This window comes from Phyllostomus hastatus, unplaced genomic scaffold (assembly GCF_019186645.2).
Source record: "Phyllostomus hastatus isolate PE091 unplaced genomic scaffold, TTU_PhHast_1.1 phas_scaffold_1066, whole genome shotgun sequence".
Taxonomy (NCBI): Eukaryota; Metazoa; Chordata; class Mammalia; order Chiroptera; family Phyllostomidae; genus Phyllostomus; species Phyllostomus hastatus.
Genome location: NW_025334004.1, coordinates 23018347 through 23040324, shown reverse-complemented (window position 1 = coordinate 23040324; position 21978 = coordinate 23018347). Strand labels below are relative to the sequence as shown.

Genomic DNA, 21978 nt, shown 5'->3' with positions numbered 1-21978 from the left:
TTTCTGCGTTAGTCATCCAGCTCGCGGAGCAAGCCGTTCTGATTTGATTGCCACGTGAGGGTGTGCTGTTTTCTTCGGGGTGCTTTTCTGGGGTGATGATCACAGCGAGTACGGATCTACTCCGTGCTGCCTGGTCATCCACCGGGATTTGGTCATCCACATAAACATGATGCTGCTCTGAGTTCACTTTTCTATTTAGAGAAGCATGTCAGCTAGAAATACCTCCACCTCGCTTCCCAGACGCATGCGTGCCGAGCGAGTCGCCAAAATAGCCCCTTGAGTAAGTGGCAGCTTTAAAAACCATCCAGCTGCCGACTTCAAACTAGAAGGTCAGCAAAGGAAAGTGCAAGTGCGATTCTGAACGGTCCAGGTGCCCCCAGCGTTTCACAGTGGTTGGGATTTTTGGAGACTTGAAAAACTAGTCCGGGGCCGCTCCTTGGATTCCGTGCCCGGTGCCTGTCTCTGCCTTCTGCCCTCGGAGGCCAGGATGAACGTGCAGGCCTGCTCCAGGTGTGGGTACGGGGTGTACCCCGCCGAGAGGATCAGCTGTCTGGATCAGGTCAGTGGACGTTTCTCGGCCTTGGGGAGTAATAACCAACGTGGAAAATTTATCTTCTCACACATGGGCATGTGGGTTATTTTGAACCACCAACCGAAGGCGTATTTCTCTCCTTTTTTCAGTTCTACCCGTTTCTAGCTATGTCTTCTATATCACTCATTTATTGAACATAGTGTCACTGCGTGTTTTTAAATCACTACGGTATGACTAAAGCTGATTTTCTGCCCTGAAATATATACGAATCCGAAGCCTGAAAATATGCTTGGTAAACCTTTTTTATGCGATTTCTAGATATGGCATAAAGCGTGTTTTCACTGTGAAGTGTGCAAGATGATGCTGTCAGTGAATAACTTTGTGAGTCACCAGAAAAAGCCGTACTGTCATGCGTGAGTATTTGCTGGCCCTCCCCGCCACCACTTGAGCTTTTTAAATTTGTTGAACAAGTAGCCAAGCAGAGATTCAAATCACGCACTCTAGGGGTAAATCCAAGAAATGTCTTCTCTGAAATTTTTGCTTACAGTCCTCGGTGAGACCTAAGGCAGGAGTTGATGCAATGAATAAAAAGTCTCAAGTTTCAAATTTCTTCTTATAAGTAAGAGATAAAATCTATGCACTGTAACTCCATGCCAAATCGTTAAACAGTGTGCAGAGCCATATAATTGCCATGAGTGTGTGCATATAGAGAGTTAACGCTTTTTATTTTAAATAATTTCTGAATCCTTTTCTATTCAGAATGTTTTTAAGTGATAGTTTCCAGTTAAATTTGGTCTTTAAGTTATCTATATTGAGCTTGTTTGATTAGTTTTGAAGATTTATTGTCTGGAAAATCATTAACTTAATTATTGTCTTATATTTATTGATTTAAAAAAATGACTGTACCTTTGAGACAAGTCACTCAAGCATCTGGGATAAAATACATGTCTAATTGTGGTTTACACCTGTTTTTTGTAGCCACAACCCCAAGAACAACACCTTCACAAGTGTCTATCAGACTCCATTAAATCTAAACGTGAGGAAATCTCCGGGAGACATCCATGGGGTGAGCTACTTAATTTTGGATTTCAAGAGAGGCTTTAGAGAAAGTTTCTTAGCTCAGGCATCTATTAAGTTTTTAAGTGCATGTCTGTATGTGAACCTGCTTGGTGTCTCCACGTACACGCGAATGCGAAGTGCGGTTAAGTAATAAATACTGCTACTGGCCCTCCCACAGGCCGGGGGCCAACACCCAGGAGGATGACTACCTGAGGTCCTTGTACCCAGAGTAGTGTCTGTGGATCTGCCAGCTCTGGACACACGGTGACAGTTTATCCAATGGGCCCTGTGTGCACGAGGCACCTAATACATAAAACAAAGTTCACTTAGTTAGAAAATGCCAAAGAGCCTTTCCTTCCTTTCCTGCATAATTGTTTTGGTACGGGCAAATTAAAAACCTCTATTTTGACACTTTTAAATCTCTCCAAATTCAGTGGCACTTAAGATTATTTACAGCCTATCCTTCCCCTTGGGGTGGCAGTGGGTGAAGGGTATTTTGATGTGGAATGGATATTCAGGCAGACAAGGAGGCCACGATGATTAACCCACCTCTTGAAAAACCAACAGTGGCGTTTTGTCAAATAGCTAGCTATTGATTGAACACTGCGTTTATTAAAACGATGAGTCCTGTAACTTGTCTCGCCCGTGCCCCACGAGAAGTTCTGTGGGACGGAGCTAGTGGCATTCTAAAATTAGGAGATTACACAGGGCTGGCAGGCTCTCCGGTGACCTGCCTTCCTACTATCACCTTGCTTCGTGCTGGCTCCCCTGCGGACTCAGGTCGCGCTCCTCCTCAAGCAAATGTGTGTTGGACGAGCTTAACCTTACCGTGTGGCTCTCTACGTGCACCGTCCAGGTTGCTTGTTTTGCTAAGTGCTTTGCGCTAATTGTGGTTTATTATTATTTAACAAGCTTATATAGCATTTACTGTACATTTTTTTTGCATGATTTGTTTAATGCACATTGTGTCCAGTAAAGCAAATGCTGTTACTATCCCATTCTCCGGATGAGGGAACCCAGGCTGAGATTGTTGCTCAGATGTCATTGGTTTCCAAGGATTCCCCTGCCTGAAGAATTCACAAGCAGCCTTAGATTCCCGAGAAGGCTGATCTTTTCAGGCTTGGCCTTCATCTCTTGGTGTCTAATACTGAATTGAGCTCATGCTTAAAGCCAGTGCCAAACGCGCCGCTGGGCTCTTTATCTGTGCTGTCTCGTTTATTCTTCACGGGGAACCTCTGTGGCAGTGCCGTGTTAGAGCTGGGGAGGCTGAGGCTCAGGGGGGTTAAGTCACTGGCCCAGTTTCACCCAGCTGGTCGAGTGGGTGCAAATCCAGATCCCTCTGACTCTGGAACCCACGTCCTCACCTTCTCCCTGGGCCTACGCTCACGTGCCGAGAGGATGGCACACTGTGCAGAAGGAGAAGTGCCTGTCTCTCTGTGTGTACAAACATGCAGACGTGTCTGTGGTTGCGTAGCCAGAGCTTGCCAGATGAAATGCAGGAGGTGTGCTTACACGTCAGACTGCTCTTTGTATACGTGACGCTCTCTATAACAAGATCTATGATATTGTATAAGCACGATGTCATACTCAATTCAAACTCATTGTGCAAGTGAAACATTCAAAAAAGGGACAGAAAGGGATGATTCAGTGATGGTGATGAGGGAGACAACCCGGGTAAAGATTTTGAGCTGGCTGAAGGCAGATTGGCCGTTCGAGTTTTTAAATGTCACTCTTTTAAAAAATAACTAAATGTTTATTAAGACAAAATGTCCCGTTTTGTCTAGGTAGAGATGAATGAAGTGTAGGTAGGTAGAGGTGAATGAAGTGTTTAGAAGAACAAGCTGTCTAGGCTTTTCCATCCAGAGCATGAACATTAGGCCTTAAAGCTTCCTTACCCCGTTAGGAATATTGAAGGCTTCCCCCTCTTCTTCCTGCTTCCTCAGGGAAATTACAGACCTTGTGCTGGATCCGTGCTGTGGGAGGGGGGCCGCAAACATGGTGTCCTCCCTATTGTGGTCACGTGGTTCCGATGCCTGAAATCAGTCGCTCTCGAAGAGGGCAATTTTACCCTCTAGGGGACATTTGATAATGTCTTTTTTTAAAAAGTATATTTCATTAACTATGCTATTACAGTGGTCCCAATTTTTTCTCCCCTGTATCTCCCCTCTCCCCTGCATCCCTCCACCCTCCAGCATTCCCTGCCCCCTCTGACCTTAGTTCATGTCCATGGGTTGTACATATAAGTTCTTTGGCTTCTCCATTTCCTATACTATTCTTACCCTCCTCCTGTCTATTTTGTACCTACCAATTTTGCTTCTTATTCCTTGTACCTTTCCCCCCATTCTTTCCCTCTCCCTCCCCACTGATAACCCTCCATGTGATCTCCATTTCTGTGATTCTAGCTCTTGTTCTAGTTGTTTGTTTAGTTTGCTTTTTTTTTTCTAGGTTCAGTTGTTGATAGTTGTGAGTTTGTTGTCATTTTACTGTTCATAGTTTTGATCATCTTCTTTTTCTTAGATAAGGCCCTTTAACATTTCATATAATAAGTGCTTGGTGATGATAAAGTCCTTTAACTTGACCTTATCTTGGAAGAACTTTATATACCCTTCCATTCTAAATAAAAGCTTTGCTGGATAGAGTAATCTTGGGTGTAGATCCTTACCTTTCAAGACTTTGAGTACTTCTGTCTAGCCCCTTCTTGCCTGTAAGGATTCTTTTGAGAAACCAGCTGATAGTCTTATGGGCACTCCTTTGTAGGTAACTGTCTCCTTTCCTCTTGCTGCTTTTAAGATTCTCTCCTTATCTTTAACCTTGGCTAATGTAATTATGATGTGCCGTGGTGTGTGCTTCCTTGAGTCCAACTTCTTTGGGATGCTCTGAGCTTCCTGGACTTCCTGGAAGTCTATTTCCTTTGCCAGATTGGGGAAGTTCTCCTTCATTATTTTTTTCAAATAAATTTTCAGTTTCTTGCTCTTCCTCTTCTCCTTCTGGCACCCCTATGATTTAGATGTTAGAATGTTTAAAGTTGTCCTGGAGGTTCTTAAGCCTCTTCTCATTTTTTTGAGTACTTGTTTGTTCATTTTGTTCTGGTTGAATGTTTATTTCTTCCTTCTGCTCCAAACCATTGATTTGAGTCCCTGTTTCCTTCCCTTCACTCTTGGTTCCTTGTATATTTTTCTTTATTTCATTTTGCATGGTCTTCATTTCTTCCTCTATTGTGTGACCATACTCAACCATTTCTGTGAGCATCCTGATTACCGGTGCCTTGACAAGAAACAGAATTCCTGGGTTCCAAGCACAGGTCTGATGACCCACTGAAAAATTTTAGTCAGTTTAGTCTTTTCCCTGAACTTTTTTTCTCATCTATAAAATTAATGATTTGAACTTCAGCTTATTAAATTGCAGGTTTTGGGGCCCCATTTTAGTTATCATAAATTATGACATCTGGGTTTAGACCCAAGACCTCTCAATTTTTTTCTTTTATGGTTAGTCCTTTTAATGTTCTCTTTAAGAAATCTTTTTCTATCCTAGGGTCACAAAGATGCTGTTGAGATATTAGTTCTCTCCAAATTGACCCACACATTCAATGCAATCCAAGTAATAATCCTAGGGTTTTTCAAAGAAAATGACTAATGTTAAAATTGATAGGAACATACAAAAATCCTAGAATGGCCAAGAAATCATGAAGAACAAAACTGAAGGACTTTGGTTACCAGATTTCAAAACTCACTACAAAAGTAGTAGCAATCAACTCAGTGTAGTATTGGCATAAGAACAGACACATAGACCAGTGGAATATAATACACGGTCTGGAAATAGAGCTGCTCATATATGGTCACTTGAGTTATGACAAAGGTACCATTGAAGTTCAATGTAGCAAGAATGATGTTTAAATAAATGGTGCAGAAGGGGTTGGATATTTGCATGGGAAAAAAATCCTGAACCTTATATGTTCCTCACATTACTGTACAATGATTAACTGAAGGTATATTGTAGATCAAAATGTTAAAGTAAAATTATAAAACATAAGAGGACACCTACTTGAATTTGGGGAGCCGGCATTTTAACAAGCTCCCTGGGGTATTGTTGGTATTGTTGCACAGACTAAACTTAAGAATCACTACTTTAATGTCTAGCGTTTTCTGAGGTTGGCTTAAGCTGAATTCTGTGAGATAAGCTCGTGGAGATTTTAAGTCTTTGTAACTGCACTGCTGGATAGAGCTTTGCATACAGCAGGTGCTTTATACATGCCGCCCATCTGGCAGAACAGCGGAAACCAGGAGGAGGCTGACAGCACAGTGTGTGTTGCAGTGCAGTTGGGATGTTTTGCAGCTGAGGCTCAGGAAAACCCTCCCTAGTTAGCTCTAGGTTATTTATTTTCTGTCTCTTTTCTGATGGAAACATCACTGACAACATCTCCGTGGTGCAGATTGACGAGCGAGGCGATGATGAACGGTTTAAATCGGTTTTCCAGTGGAACGTGGCATCCAAGGAGGGGGCGACCGCACCTGATGGGCAGCCATTGGTCAACGAGGTGAGTCACGAGTGGGGTCGGACACAGGAAGCAGAATGACGCCCTGTGCACGTGAAATGTGGTCTCATTATTACTTCCAGGCAAAACCCATTAGGCTTCCTTTTATCCAGTTTGGAACTCCAACTGTCTGCAAAAGAGCTTGTCAACAGGTTCTAGCTTCGCCTGAACCGTGTCTGCACAGTCCAAACTCATTGGCTTCTCCCTTCCAACTGCTGTGCTTCTGTCACTGGGGACAGACCCCCAGAATCCGAGGCTGCCCTTTCTTCTTTTCACACTTTACTCTGCTCCACCCCCTCCCCTTCCTTTCCCATCTCAGCTCTGATTCACATCCTCTCCCGCCAGGACCCGTGAGAGTCCCCTGAGGTGGCCTTCCCTCTCCAGGGGTTGCCTCTCACTGGCTTGTCATGTGGTGTTGGTCACACCCAGCTTCCTGGACGTCCCCGGCTTACTCTTCTCACCACCTGAGACTTTATGGTCATTCTCTATTAAGAGCCTCACCATTTCCAAACTCCTCAGCCACTAAGTTTTAATGATATGCATCATACTGGCATATTTATTATTATAAAAACAATCCAAACACTGTTCATTGTTATCAGTCTGGTAGGTGTCCTGCCCCTCTATTTATTTACAAATCAATATCCATCTTGCTATCTATATACTTTAGTGCTTTGGAATGCCTACTGCCACCTATTGAGGGACCTTTAATGAATTATTTAACCACTCTTTTCTTTGGTTTTCTTATCTGTAAAGAGAACCTCAAACAGTTCCTTATTCACAGAACTATGGTGAAGGTTCAATGAGTATATACATGTAAAGACCTTACAACATTGCAGGCAGTAAAAGAATATTAGCTATTATTTTTTATTGAGAATGATATATGTATATTACTATTGAAATGTATAACTTTGATTTTCATGAAACAATAGGCATGGTTTTGCAACTTGTATTTTTCACTCAACAACTAGCTGGATGCTATGTCTACGCCAGCACCCTGTGAAGCTGTTATGGGTGGGTGTGTCATGGGTGCAGCCGTTAAGAATGAATGCATCATGCTCTCCTACTGATGGGTAGAGTTATTGCCAATTTTTTCCTGTTATGAAATTGCAGTGAACACCCTTTTGCATGACCTCTTTTGGACACAAATGAGTGTTTGCCTGGAATAGAGAAAAATGAAGTTGCTAGGTCAAAGGGTGCATGTCTTTTTAATATTAATGGGCCCTGGCAAACTGCTCTCTAAATGGCTGTGTAAGTTACACTGCACCAGCAGAATAGGAGACGACCTGCTTCCCCCACTCTCACCAACACTTGGTATTACCTGATAGAAGTCATGACAGTCTGTATCTTGTTGCTTTAATTTAAACTTCCCCGATTGCTCGTGTGGTTGGGCATACTTTCACACATGAGTTAGCTGCTTTTCCGGATCTCCCAAGGCTGCCTGTACCTGGCCTCTCCACCTTGCCCCACCTCCAGCCCAGGAAGCCCCCCGTCTCCTCCCCTTTATTCCAGTCGCACCCGTCTGCCCTTGGTTACCTGCATAGTGGTCGCCACTCCCGGAATGTGTTGAACAAGTATTTATTGGGCCCGTTACATGTCAGGCATTGCGCCAGGCTGTTGGAAAACATTAGGAAACAGAACAGGTGAAAGCCGCTGCCTTCATGGCACTGAGCTTCTAGAGTACATATATGCCTTTCTCCTTTTCACCTGCTGGCTGACCTCAGCCCCGGAGGTCCAGCTCAGGCTCCATCTCCCGTCCAAAGCAGGGCCTATCACATGCACATTGCTTTCTCAAAACTCTCGTTTTATTTATCTTTAGTGCAGTGTGTTTAAGCAAACAAACATTTTCTAATCAGTAATAGTTTCATAGGTTAGTTTTATTTCTCTAGGTAGGTCATAAGGTCTTAAAAGAAGAACTTTGTCTTTTTCGTTTTTTTTCTCTTTTCTTTTCTTGTCTCTTCTGTTCTGTTCTGTTCTTTTCTTTTTTCCTTTTCCAATGTTCATTGCTTAGCCCAATGCTAAGCACATAACAGGAAGTAGGTTTTTGAAGCTTGGCTGAATAATGCTGCTTAATCTCAGATTTCTGGTGCACAGTAATTCCCTGCCACCCAATCTTGGTGCAATGATGAGCAAAGAACTGTTCAGTTACCTTTGGCACTCTTCTGTGATATGAATGAATCTCAGAAAGTTCAATTGCTTGGGATATTAGATTGTTTTTTAGTTTGAAAAAGAAATGAACACTTTGCTTAGCTGAGACTTGCCATACACCAATAGGAAGTTACAGGTTTTTTTTAGAGAACTTCCCTCTGATATTGACAAGGTGTGTGAGCATTGCTGGGACGGTGGGGTTGGTAGGGGGATTTTACCTACCAGACGGGTTTGTGTGCATTTGTGTGTTTTCTTTGTAGAGAGCCTATTGGACTGGATATGGGGAGGGGAATGGTTGGTGCCCAGGAGCTCTGCCAGACCCTGAAATCGTAAGGATGGTTGAAGCTCGCAAGTCTCTTGGTGAGGTAAGGGCCCTAAAAATCACTTTCATCATTAGTCTGAATGTTCCTTTATTTCAAGGTAGGTCATGGTAGACAGAATACCGGCCCCTCCCCCAAAGATTCCCATGCCCTAGTTCCTGGAACCTGTGTATGTGTTACTTCCATGCCCAAAGGGACTTTGCAGAGGTGAGTGAGTTAACGATTGTGAGACAGGAAGATTATCCTGAATTATTAGGGTGGCTGCATTGTAATCACTGGGGTCCTTATAAGGAGGGAGGCTGGAGGGTGAGAATCAGAAGCAGAGGTCAAGGCCATTTGGAGCCAGAAGCCAAGGGATGCTGGCAGCTACCGGAAGCTGGAAAAGGCAAAGAAACAGATTCTCCCCTACGGCCTCCAGAAGGAACCAGCCCTGACAGCCCATTTCAGACTTCTGACCTCCAGCATTGTAAGAGCAACCTAACTGTAGTAGGTGTTCATGCAAAAAAAAAAGTCAGCTGTAGCCCAGATTGGGGACATCCTTATCAACTTGCAAAGAACACCTTCTCGTCCTCTCCACACACCCAGGGCACCTGCCCTTGGAAGAAATCACTTTGGAAAAGATTGTTACTCTGCAGTGACTTTTCCCTTAGCAAACGGCAAGAAAACAATAGCAATACAAGTGCTAAGTTTCTATATCTCATTAAGAAAACTAATCAGTAGAGATACTCAAAAGGTAAGGAGGAGAAAGTAACAAACATTTTACTCCCAGTGCTGTAGAATTACCACTAGTGGGTTAGGTTCAGACGAATCTCCTGCACACTAACTGCTGCATTATCATACAAGCCTTCGAGTCCAAGGAACAGCCAGGTCCCACATAATTTGATGGAAACATAGAAGGGGAAAGTTTTCAACCCGGGGAATGTTATTTGAAGGTGCGATTCATTTGTGAATAGTAGCTTCACACAATGTGAGTAACATGTTTGGATTCATTCCAGGCGACTGCATTATTTTCCAGGTGCCTTATAAATTCAGTTGCATTGGTCCTGATGCTGCTTGCCGTTATAGTTTTACTAGTTCTCACCCAAACTCATGTTGGTTCTTATGCTGACATTGCCTCTGGCCAGCAGGAGTACACAGAAGAGTACGAGCCACAGAGGGGCAAAGGGAGCTTCCCAGCCATGATCACCCCTGCTTATCAGAGGGCCAAGAGAGCCAACCAGCTGGCCAGCCAAGTGAGTGTCTTCATGCTTATTCACCATCAGTCATGCTAATCTTTGCTATTAGCGTCCCCCTGGGATTCAGGTGCAATCCAGCGAGAGACAGTGCTTTGGGGCAGCAGGCACCATTAGTGTGGTGTGATGGAGAAAACTGTCTTCTTATCTTCCCCCCGTCAGTTATTCTCTGTGCCTTGATTGGGTCCCATCCGTCCAATGGAGAGGAGACCATGTAGCTCACCCAAAGGCTGGACCAAATAAGGTCCTCAGTCAGTGGCTGGCAGACCCTCCTGGAGAATAGCATAGCTTGTTGGTTAAGACCTCAGATTTTGGAGCCAGAATGCAGGGATTCGAATCCTGGCTCTTTCACTGGCTTTGTGACCACGAGCAAATTACTTGACCTCTCTCATCCTCAGTGCTTTTATGTACAATAGGGAAAATAACAGTCAACAGCAGCCCTGCCGCATGCGATTGTTGTAGAGATGAAGTGAGCTCGTGTTTGTTCATGTGTAGCGGTGCCTGGCAGTCTCTTGGACTTCTCACACCGGCATCGGGGTGAGAAGCCACACAGACTTGCCACAGGTGTGTGTTGAGGGTAGCTCAACGGTGTAGCCTCAGAAGAGCTCCTGGGGGAGGCTGTCATGAAGGCCGGCGAGGATGACCTTGACTCTGTGCTGTCTTCTCATCAGGTGGAGTACAAGAGAGGGCACGATGAGCGCGTCTCCAGGTTCACCACAGTGGCGGATACCCCTGAGCTGCTACGGGCCAGGGCTGGGGGGCACCTGCAAAGCGACGTAAGAAGTGACGGGGGTCAAGGCTCGGTGATTCTCATTTAAGACTCCCCATTCTTTCCTTACTCGGAGAAGGAGGGAGGGAGGATGTAGGAGGCATCTCGGTCCTACGTAGGGAAACAGGAAGAAATTTCTAAGGTCAAGTTTGGTTGGATCAAATAAGTCAGCTCACATAGGCCTTGTGAAAACTCAGCTTTAGAGGGAAAACTTGGGAGTAGTATTAGTGATAAATCAGATGTATCTGATTAATCTGAAAGAAGTGATTTCAGATGAATTCTCTCCCTGTCACTGAGGATGATACTACATGACTTCTAAAGATTTCTACCGCTTGCTTTCCATAGTCTAGTTGCCCCACAGCATAGGATCAAGAGCTTATTATTGTTCTGAGTGGGAAATTTAAACACAAATTCACACTCAGCTGAACAAGTGGCTTCTATTTGCTGTGGAAAAGCCTTTTTTGTCTCCCAGACTTGACTGGCAGCTTCTCAAAGGTGGAAACCTTATTCCCATGTCCAGCCCCTATACCTGGCCCACACCAGGGACCACACACGTATGTGTTTGAGTTCTGCATGGAGTTTCTCTATGTGCCAGGCGCTATGCTGAGTACTGGGAATAAAAAGGTGAAAAAGACACACGGGGTCCATCCAGCTGTAAGCCAATTGCATCGCCCTAAGAGCCGTGACAGGGGATTGCAGAGTGTTACCGGAGCCCTCAGCACGGCTTCTCACACAGATGGCCTCGTAGACAGTTGGGTGGTGACGGGTGATTCCAAGTTTGTTTTCATTTTCCAGGCGCTGTACGCAGAGGACTATGAACAGCAGAGAGGGAAGGGCAGTTTTCCTGCTATGATCACCCCTGCTTATCAGATAGCCAAGAGAGCCAATGAGCTGGCGAGCGATGTAAGAGTCCCCAGCAACGCTGTCCCATTGGCAGGGGGTGGGGGGGAAGCAGGAAGTTACCCGAGCCTGACAAGTCCAAGTTCCTATCTGCTTTGCATGCACTGTGGATCCAAGAAGTAGCTTCTCTTCATAGTTTTCAATCAACTTGACGATATCTGTCACTTTTGTGTCTCAGCACCTTTCCCAGAACCAACCAAGCATAACAAGAACATTGCACAAGCCATTTAGTTTTACACTCCTGGCCTCTGTGCCTTAGAAGGCTAAACTCACTGGGTTTGTCCTTTCCCTTCAAACAGGTGAGGTACCATGAACAATATCAAAGAGAAATGAAGGGGATGGCCGGTTCAGCCGCTGGAGCCGAGGGCACGTTGACGAAGGACTATACAAACCAGTATGGCCAGGTATGGGATAACATGACTTCCTGGGAGATGGCCCTTTGCGATGGTCAGTCCCCTGGCCTGTGACACAGCCTGTGGCCATTTCATCAGAGGTTGGGCTGTGGTTTATCTTCGCCTTGTTTACGAAAGGTGGATTCTTCCAAGTAGCGGGCAAACAATGACTTAGGACTCAACTTGAACCACTCAGGAAAACAAATTCCAAGCACTTTCTCCTTTTTTAAAAAAATATTTTATTTATTTATATTTTAGAGAGGGAAGGGAGGGAGAAAGAGAGAGAGAGAGAAACATCAATGTGCGGTTGCTGGGGGCCATGGCCTGCAACCCGGGCATGTGCCCTGACTGGGAATCGAACCTGTGATGCTTTGGTTCACAGCCCGTGCTCAATCCACTGAGCTACGCCAGCCAGGTCTTCTTCTTTTTTTAAGTAAAGGACCTATGTGAAGAGGGAGGGTTTGCCAAGAACACAGCATTCTCATCTAGCCGCTGAGGAACGCTCTCAAGGGCTGAGCTGGCTACTTTGAACCCACCCCTGCACAAGCACAAAGCGGATCGAAGCACGTGTCTTAGAAAATACTGAGCAATTCACCGAGGAGCAGGGCTCGTTTTCCTAGAGAGTAGAGTTTCTTATCTAGGTCGTTAAGTAAAGCAATATTCCAGAGAACGCAAACCTTTTCCCAAATCTCACTTATTAAATGAACTACACTTTGACAGGCTGTAAAAAGGCTGAGATGCTTTACAAACTTATTTTTATCCCTGTCTCTTTTCTGGCACTAGACAGGTATTGTAGAGGAGAAAGGGAACGTTATTTTTTCATGGTTTACAACCATGTAAGTAACATTGGAAGATCAATTGCGTGTACTGGAAGATACATTCAGTGGGCTTCTTTGATATTTGTTCTTAATTAGATGGTTGATCTTTTGGCAGTAGGTAGAGTCTGCAATATAAATGACTTGCTCAACATACATAATTTATAAAAGAAAACAAATAACATTTCTCTTCTTCAATAAAACAAGTTGTCTGTGTGCAGGTACAGTCCTGGGAAGACGGTTTGTGACTCCGTCGCAAATGTCTGTCTTGGCAAAAATACTTGGTTTCGAATTTAAAAAGCCATTTTATGAAATTCCACGATAAGTTCATTAAATGGTCTCTTAGTGCTTTAAACTCGGTGGAAATATGGTTTTATTGGTTTCGTGTTTTAAATGTGTTGTTTAGAAGGCTCGGGACAATTTTTAAAAATCAGTTCATTGAAAAATATTTCGTTTCTGTATTTGACAGAAATGATTTTGTTCTAAATGTGGACAGTGCTCTCTGCCAATCATTACAACACACACATATAATTGCAGATGTGTGTCTACACACATTGATGAAATTGACTTTACAGGAGTGTAGTTGGTTCTCAACTATCAGGGCATGTTGGTTGACGTTTCCAGTCGTGGTAATAACAAATGCAGGAATCAAAGTGGGCGTTGCTTGACGGCACCGCCAGCAGCTGCCGAGAGGGTCAGTCTCGTGTGGCATTTCACCGTGCGACTGCGCGGGACCCACCACGGCCTGAGTGGGGGTGAGAGAGGGAGAGAGAAGTGGGCGGACAGGCAGATAAACTATAAATATCTGCAGTGCCTAAAATGCCTAACAGTTCGTTCTTCTTTTTAATGAGTAACTGTTCTTTTAGGTTAATAGACTGTGGCATGTAATCAATTTATTATTTGTAGCCAGTCAACTTCCCAAAAGAATTAGGTGTCTCACAGGTTTGCAAACATAGCATAGGTACACATAAGCAGGGAAGTTAAAATATGCTACAGGTCAACCCCAAACCATACAGCAGAGTAGGCAAAGGGGATTACCAAAGAATTTGAGTGTCTTTCTTATAATTTTTTTTTTTACTCGTTAGTTTTGGCCCAGACCATTCTGGCAGCCAAGTATGAAGGAACACTCAGGCTGAACAGTTGTCATCATTGGATAAAAAGGGAGTCTGGCCTGGCTGGCATAGCTCAGTGGATTGAGCACGGGCTGCGAACCAAAGTCTCTCAGGTTCGATTCCCAGCCAGGGTACATGCCTGGGTTGCAGGCTATAACCCCCAGCAACTGCACATTGATGTTTCTCTCTCTCTATCTCCCTCCCTTCCCTCTCCAAAAATAAATAAATAAAATCTTAAAAAAAAAAAAAAAGGGAGTCTGGGCCTTCTGGTTTGACCCAACTGTTTCCTTTAAGGAAGTGGGCATGCCAGACTCTGCACCTGGTGCCTGAGCCGGGCTGGCCCTGGCCTTGGAGGGAGCCAGCGGGGAATGGAGTCATAAGCCCAGGGGAGGACGCTAAGGGCTGCTCCATCTTCGTGGGAACACAGATGAGGAAGTAGCTGATTCCGCCCAGCACAGGGCTGAGGGGGAGGGAGGAGTCCCCAGAGAGAAGGTAGCATCTGATGGTGTCTTGAAGTATGGCCGACTGCCAGGGAAGCTTTACAGTAGTGACATGAGGAGAGTTCCCTGTGAGTGAGGGTCTGCCTTTGTGGGAGTGGGTGGAGGGTGTGGGAAGGAAGAAGGAAGAGATTAAGAGTCAGATGATCATACTTAGTCTGAAATATACACTCGGGCCCATTTCTGGTCCTCTCACAGCAATTCGAAATTGTTCCACCAATTACAAAAATTCTCATGGTTCTATAATGCTCTCCTTCTTGGTAAATGGCGTACGTCAGTGGGAGAGACAGTATCTAGAATGTCAATGTGTCTCTGCACCGGTCTGCCACTGGGCCTGAGAGAGGCAGCATTCAAGACTCCTGGAAGGCAGAAGCACTTTCCTGGTGTCGGCTCAGCAATGAATCCTCCCTAACATGTGGGCCCGGGACACGGGTAGAGTGACTCGATTTAACTGGTGGAAATGATGAGGATGATAATGAGAACAGTTACCATTTACTTAGCACTGACTGTGTACTGGGCACCAGAAAGTAGCCCTGACTGCACAGTCTACCGCCTTCACCACCACGTGGTACCGTTCTTGGGGAGCCCCCTAGAATGTCCAGCGTGGACAGGCCTCTGTGGGAACAGGCTCTAGGAGGGGTCATCGCTAATCCCCCACCCAGGCAGGAAGGGGAGCATCACTGATGGAAATCTTTGATTAACTCAGCAGGGTTACTTGGAGGAGTGTGCGGAGCACAGAGGGAAGGGCAGCTTCCCCGCCATGATCACGCCCGCGTATCAGAACGCCAAGAAAGCCAATGAACTCGCTAGTGATGTAAGTACCGCAGCAGGACAGCCCCCGGGCCTCAGAAGGAGAGGGGAAATGAGACTTTGAAGGCTGTGCTTACTGAAATCTACACACAGATAAACAGCGCTGAGTTGAAATACAATGTTAGCCCTCAGTTTCTATCCAGATTTCTGGCATCCGCTTCTTTTGCTCAGACTGTTTGGTCACATTTATCTGTTTCGAAGGGGATTGCTCTGGACAAATGGCATAATTATGTCAGCTGAAGCAAGCACAAATGCCGGTCTAGCCATTGCAAAATAACCCATCTGGATAGCGAGCACTTCAGGGAAATAGCTGATTTAAAAAAAGTCATATGATTATCAAACTAGGTGCAACCCAGTTGATAAAAGGACTTTTATTGGCAGGATGTTGGCCAGCTGGCAGTCCTTGAAAGATAGGCTATAATTAAACTTCCAAGTGACACACACACTGTAGATCTAACACACTAACTTGAACTTGGTCTATAATCAGAAGGCAAGCATCCATTTCAAACCCCCCTTACTCTTCTCCTTTACTCTGTTACTATTCAGTTATTAAACCCGGTCACCCAGAACGGTGCACTTTTACCCCAAGGGGAAATGAAAGGCACAGTCTGTTCTTTGGCCTCCCTCGGCAGATAAGGAATGAGGCTGAAACCAAGGGCAGACTGGGTTTGGGACTACACCTTTTTGTGAGATTGTTTTAAGATCTTTCTTTATGCAAAATTAGAGTGTAAAATGTGAACAGGGCCAATAACATTTTAATATGAAAGGGACTGAGTGGTTTGTAGATTTTATGGAGAAAAAAAACTATATGATTTTTTTTTCCTTCTGAAAATTCTATGAAGTAAATGTTGACCTTTAGTGTGGGGTAATTTTGGAGCGATCGCTATCACGGGGCATGAAGACAAAGCTCGGGCCCCTCGTTGTGTGTTTCCTTCAGATAAAATACCGGCAGGACTTTAGCAGAATGAAGGGTGCTGCCCACTACCACTCCCTCCCGGCCCAGGACAACCTGGTTCTGAAGAGGGCTCAGAGCGTCAACAAGCTTGTGAGCGAGGTACGTATGGGGGACAGCCGCTTCTGTCTGCTGTCACCCCCTTTATCTCCTCCAGGGAATGGGGCACCCCCAGGAAAAATGCCACGTCACGCCACATACACTACCCACGTGTTGCCAGTTCCCAAAGAACTGATGTGTGGTAAAAGCAATTCACAAAAGAGCCCGCAGTCAAACCAATTACATTTAAGCAAATTAAATGTCTCTGACGGTGTGAAAGTTTCTCCCTGAATTCTTACAAGGCTGAGGTATTCGGAAGGTTCAAGCAATAGATTTCTAGTTGCCCGAATACAGCAGGAGCCAAACTTTATAACTGTAAGTCATTACCATAGAGTGGACATCCGAGAACAATAAATGCTTCACACTTGAACCTCTTCCATTCTCTTGTTACTGTAGTCAGGTTTCCGGGAAGCTGTGGGCACCACGTGAGTCGTCTCAGAGGCTGAGCTGGCTGCCAGAGGGCGTGTCTGGTTTGTCCTGCCCAGGGATCGAAATGTTTAGAATTGTTAGGACTCACTGGCAAGGAGACCTTCCCCTCTAGTTCCCCGTGTGCCCTGCACGTCCTGGGGTCTCATTTGTCATGCCTAGCTGGACCCCGAAGGCATTTGAGGTGGCAATGTCTCAAAAAGAGACGGGAAGAATTAGAACTGTTAAAAGTAGTTTTACTCACAACTGGTCATGAGTAATATAAGTTATCTGCAACAGAAACAGATATGAAACTATCCTAAAGTATGTTTCTTCCCTAACTTCCAAAGGCCGGTTCTTTGCCCAAAATTGTTATTTAACCTGCTGTCTTCTAACTGTGGGCTGCTTAGAGTCTCCAGGAGTGACCTCTCCCGATCTCATCTGGGGCCTCCCTTACTTCGTGGTGCTAGATGCGTGCCAGGCACTGGGAATCTGAGTTTTCAATCAATGTTCCGATGATTCTGTTGCTCCGGGCCAGAGGTTGGCAAACTTTGACCCGAGTGCCCAATTCGTCCTGCAGCCTGTTTTTTGTAAATAGAACAAATAAAGCCTGTTTCTATTGGAACACAGGCACGTGGCATTCATTTACATAGTGTCTGTGGCTGCTTTCAAGGTACCAGGGCAAAGATGAGTTGTTGATTGATGTACAGACTGGGGTCTGCAAAGCCTAAAAGACTCACCGTCTGGTCGTTCATGGAGAACGTTGGCTGGACCTGGCCCTTGACTCACGGGACATGAGATCTCCATGAGGCCTCTGCAGCCTTGAGGCCCTTCGTCGTAGGTCTGGAAGAGTCAAGTGTCTTGTTCTGGTTCAGAGAGACTCTTAGGGACAGAGCTGGAACCAGCCCCCTGACGGCAGAGTTCCACCATCTGGGAGTCACACTGCTACCGTTCGGGCCTTTTCTGTGTGAATATACTACAAATGAATACATGAACATAAGAACATATGGTTCTAGAATTCGAACTCAACTGTATATACGGTTTTGTGTACTTGTTAATTTTATATCATATTGTGAACATTGGCATCTTTCATATTTTAGAAAGCACATTCCCACCATATATTTTATAAGATAACAAATTGGGCTTCCTTTGGTAAGAGTTCACGAGGGAACCTTTGCTTTCTCTTTGCCCTTGTTTTTATCCAGTGACACAAACCAGCCTCTATTAACGGTGATCAGCCTTCAGCTCCTTCTCCGATGGCCTGGGATGACGTGGAGTCTATTTAATAACTGTAGCCTCACACTTTACACCCAGCTACCCAGGGGAGCTCAACTAGCCAACCCATTTAAAATTAGAAGACACTCTATGCATCTAAGAACGGTCTTAGTCATTATATGCTTTTGTAAAGTAACATTTTTGGTTAAATTTTATTGAAGTGTACAGACAGAGAAGTGTGTATATCACTAAGTGTAACAGGAAGGGTTTTCCCTCATGTACACATCTGTGTAATTAGTGCCCAGATCAAAACACACAACATGGCAAAAGTCCAGACACTCCCCTCTGTCTGTCCCCCCAGACACTTGTCCCCAAGAATAACCACTGTCCCGATACGTAAAGCCAGTTTTGCTATTTTTAAGCACTGTGAAATCTTACAGTATTTATTCTTGAAAGAGACTATATATTTTAAATTTTCAGATCAAAATAGGTTATTCACTTATTTATTACTCAAAAGGAAAACATGTGCTATTAACTTACAGTATTCTAGGCCTGGTATTTTTAAGTCTTTGGTTGGAAGTGTTCTAAAAATATCCTAGTAAAGTCCTGGTGACATTTTCAAGAGGGACTTCGGGCTTGGCTCTACTGTGCAACGGGTGTTTTGGTTTCTAAGGTGGAGTACAAGAAGGGTCTGGAAAGTAGTAAAGGTCACAGCATCAACTACTGTGACACCCCTCAATTCAGGAGCGTGAGCAAGATCTCAAACTTCACCAGTGATGTGAGTTTGCAATGCCTCCGCCTTTGTTTGGGCTTCTTTGTGGCCTTCATTTCTCGGTCTCCTAAGAGACAGTTTGTGTGAATGCACTTGTGTGTCTCGGAGAAGCATGGCCTCATAGTCACAAGTACCTACGGGTTTGATTAAGGTTGTCTGCTGGGATTGGTCCACATAGAGTTCAATGTTATTACATTCCCTGACACACACTTGACCTTGAGTCCTCAGGGCAGCACCTACCTGTCTTCTTGCATCCTCAGTGTATGGCAGCATCTGGTACCCAGTGGCGAATGCTGGTGAGGGAGCCTGGCAGAGCATGCAGCATCCCCTCTCAGTGCGACTTCGTGCTTCTTAATACTTGCTCTTGTTGGGCCCGCACCATCACCTGGGGAGCTGGACTGTATTTCCCCGTTTCACAGATAGGCAGATATATGCTGACGTGGTACTTGCACGTTCCGAAACTCTCAGAGAAGGTCTGGAGATGTGTTCTCGAGAACCTCAAGGGCCTACACTAGATTATGTGAATTTACTTCTGCTTAGCTGCAAATCATAGTAGAACTGGGAATCACGCAGGACTTGGAAAGGCTCGACGAAGAATTTCTTTTGCATGGGTTAGCGGTGAAGAGCACCAGCGTCGGAGCCGACAGACCCGACTTCACAATTATCCACGTGGCCGACGTCGAGCAAATTGTTTAAGCTGTCTGAGCCACGGTGCCCATCTGTACAATTGGGGTGAAAATAACTGCAGTCCTCACAGAGTGCTTGTGAAGATCAGCCGAGATGAGCAGAATCATGTCTGATATATAGTGATAGTATCCCATTTACATACTCTCAGTGCCTAACAACTCAGTGGCCTCCCGGGGTAGGTGACTATAATGTAGCTTCATGAGAAGCTACCCAGATATTCCTACTGATGGCTTCTTGTCATCCCGTTTGGGCTCTGGTCATGTGGTGCGCTGCATTTGGGACATGGCATTAGTATTTCCCATAGTTGCATTAGTGAGCAGTCTGTGCCGTAAAATGTGTAGCGTTTGGCAGGGCTCAGGGGTTGCTCTCCACCTGTTTAGAAATCGAAGTAAGAGCAGGCAGTGGTTTGTACCAGCCCAGCACGGGGCGTGGCACACGCCGCCAGCGCAGTCAGTGCTTGTCTGTTGCAGAGCTCCACGCTCTCACGGCAGGTTTGCATGCTGGAAAAATCGGGCATGGGTACAACTGAAGATATTTTTAAAAAATTGAGTCTGTGTTGTGCTGTCTGTGATCAGCGGATCTGATGTTTTCCTGCTTGTCTTACTCCAGCTTCCTGTGCTTGCTTGTGATTTCAGTTTTGTTTTTTTTTAAATTGTCTTATTTTTTATTCCGTGAAACTCTGACTGCTTCAATAGGTTCTCTTCGGTCATTTATAGTTTTCATTTAGTCCACGAAGATGAGCAGTTCATCTTCAACAGGTTGGGAAGAGAATGCTTCTGTTGACAGTGTTGTGTTCCCATGTAGAATAAATATAAAGAAAACTACCAGAACCACATGAGAGGCCACTACGAAGGAGTCGGTATGGACAGACGGACTCTCCATGCCATGAAAGTGGGAAGTCTGGCAAGCAACGTGAGTCCTTTTGTGAAGGGTTCGGAGGTCCTGGCCATCAGTGAGAGGGGAAAGAGGCGGGGCCTAAGGAAGTCAGCCAATTCATTTCAACCCCCTGCCTTAAAAAAAAAAATCAGCTTTCTGTTATGTAAAGGTTGACACATAAGAGTTTCTAAATGTGAACCCATACGACTAAAACTAGGTGAAATCCTTGACATTTTTCAACAGCTTCAACCTATTTACCTCAGCTTTCTCTGGTTTGACCGGTAGTCCGATCCATTGGGATTGATCCAGTGTGAGAAAAACGGTCACTTCCTGAGAGATAAAGAGAAATGGATGAGCATAATTCTTATTTGAAATTCCTCAAATCTCCAGAGCTTTTGGGATGTACTTGGGGTTTGTCAGTCGCTTGGGTGGTTGGTTGGTTCATTCATTTATTCCATCACAGTGCTCGTTGGAGACCTCTTGGTCATTGAAGGCACTGGTCTTCAGAACACATCAAGCCCCTGTCTTCACCACAGCCTGTCGTCTGTTGCTCTGACCTTGACTTTGGCAATTCAGTGTATAGGTTTGCAAATGCCAGCTTGTAAATCTTAGAGATAAAAGACACTTAAAAAAACAATTTCATTATTAAAACATACAAATGTCCAATTTCCTCTGCTTGAGAATGTCAAATGTGATCTTTAGAAAAACATTTGAAACATAGTGAAGACTCTTTTCATTTATTTTCTGGAGGTTAGCCAAGAAGCTCTTCCATTGTATAGGCCAGAGCAAATGCTTCTTTTTTAACAAAAACTACAAGGGCTTCCATACTTAATAAGATAAAATAAATGTGCTACAGATGGAAGTTAATGAATTTTGGATTAATTAAGAAGAAGAATTCACATTAATTAAAGGCAAAGTGTGAACATAATTTAATTTTCCTTGGAGGTGATGAAACTAAATTGGTTTTGTTTCTGGTTATATTAAGAAAAGACTTCCTATGATATTCACACAAGGTCGAAAGAAAGCGGGGGCTAATTTCTCTTCTCTTGTCCTTCGCGTCTCAGATCGCCTACAAAGCCGATTATAAACACGACGTTGTGGACTACAACTACCCAGCCACTCTGACTCCTTCCTATCAGACAGTCGTGAAACTGGTCCCGCTGAAAGACGTGAGTCCTCTTCCGACAGCCCTTTCTGCTCTGTTCTGGCCACTCCTCTCCTGTGGAGTGGCTCTTAGGCAGCGAGAGGGAAAGAAACAAGATGGGAGGGACTGGGAAAGGGGCACTCGCTCTCACTGGGAAGTCCATTTATGTGTGTTTGGAGACTCTTGGGTTTTCCATATAAGATGGGGACAGCTCTGGTTTCACCTTGAAAATAACCTGAGGTTCAGTGTCTCCTCTTAGAATCTGGTGGACTGTGCCCACTGCTGGGCACATTTAAGTAAGTGTTCCTTAGCAATGACGGCATTAAAAAAAGTTTTGGAGTGTGGTATGGTATGTTTAAGGACTGAAGGAAGTAAAAGAAAATGGATATAAGTTGAGAGGAAGTGGTAATGATGACATTTTCTTTTCCTTAGGAGCACTTGGGAAATATGTGTGGAATAATATGTAGCTCTTAATTATTATATCAGTGATTTTATTTATTTATAGTTTGGCTTGTCCCAAATGAAATGTGCATAATGAAATAAATTTATTGTTTTCTAATTATAAGACTTTTACTACATGTTTATTACAGAAAATATGGAAAAGTACAAAGAAAAAGATAAAGTCACTTATCTTTTAAAAAGTACTTAAGATGGTTTATAACTGAGCTGGGATCATAGTTATTTGTCAGTGGGGGCTCTAACAAATAATAAATG

At 44.5% G+C, this 21978-nt stretch overlaps 1 protein-coding gene across 6 annotated transcripts in view; it reads left to right on the top strand.

The window, feature by feature from the left end:
- The first annotated feature begins 252 nt into the window (after positions 1 to 252).
- The window catches only part of LOC123828683 (nebulin related anchoring protein), a 66107-nt gene continuing 44381 nt past the window's right edge, over positions 253 to 21978 (top strand). Inside the window, exons 1-14 of one of the 6 annotated variants that reach the window (XM_045853761.1) lie at positions 253 to 559; positions 851 to 945; positions 1511 to 1598; positions 6021 to 6125; positions 8528 to 8632; positions 9715 to 9819; positions 10491 to 10595; positions 11384 to 11491; positions 11788 to 11892; positions 15014 to 15118; positions 16052 to 16168; positions 18459 to 18563; positions 20049 to 20156; positions 21185 to 21289. In XM_045853761.1, the coding sequence (XP_045709717.1) occupies positions 488 to 559; positions 851 to 945; positions 1511 to 1598; positions 6021 to 6125; positions 8528 to 8632; positions 9715 to 9819; positions 10491 to 10595; positions 11384 to 11491; positions 11788 to 11892; positions 15014 to 15118; positions 16052 to 16168; positions 18459 to 18563; positions 20049 to 20156; positions 21185 to 21289 (1428 nt within the window). In that variant the 5' untranslated portion in view covers positions 253 to 487. Of the gene's footprint in view, positions 560 to 850; positions 946 to 1510; positions 1599 to 6020; positions 6126 to 8527; positions 8633 to 9711; positions 9820 to 10490; positions 10596 to 11383; positions 11492 to 11787; positions 11893 to 15010; positions 15119 to 16051; positions 16169 to 18458; positions 18564 to 20048; positions 20157 to 21184; positions 21290 to 21978 lie in introns of all 6 variants that reach the window. The other 5 variants (XM_045853759.1, XM_045853760.1, XM_045853758.1 and 2 more) reach the window with 5 other exon arrangements.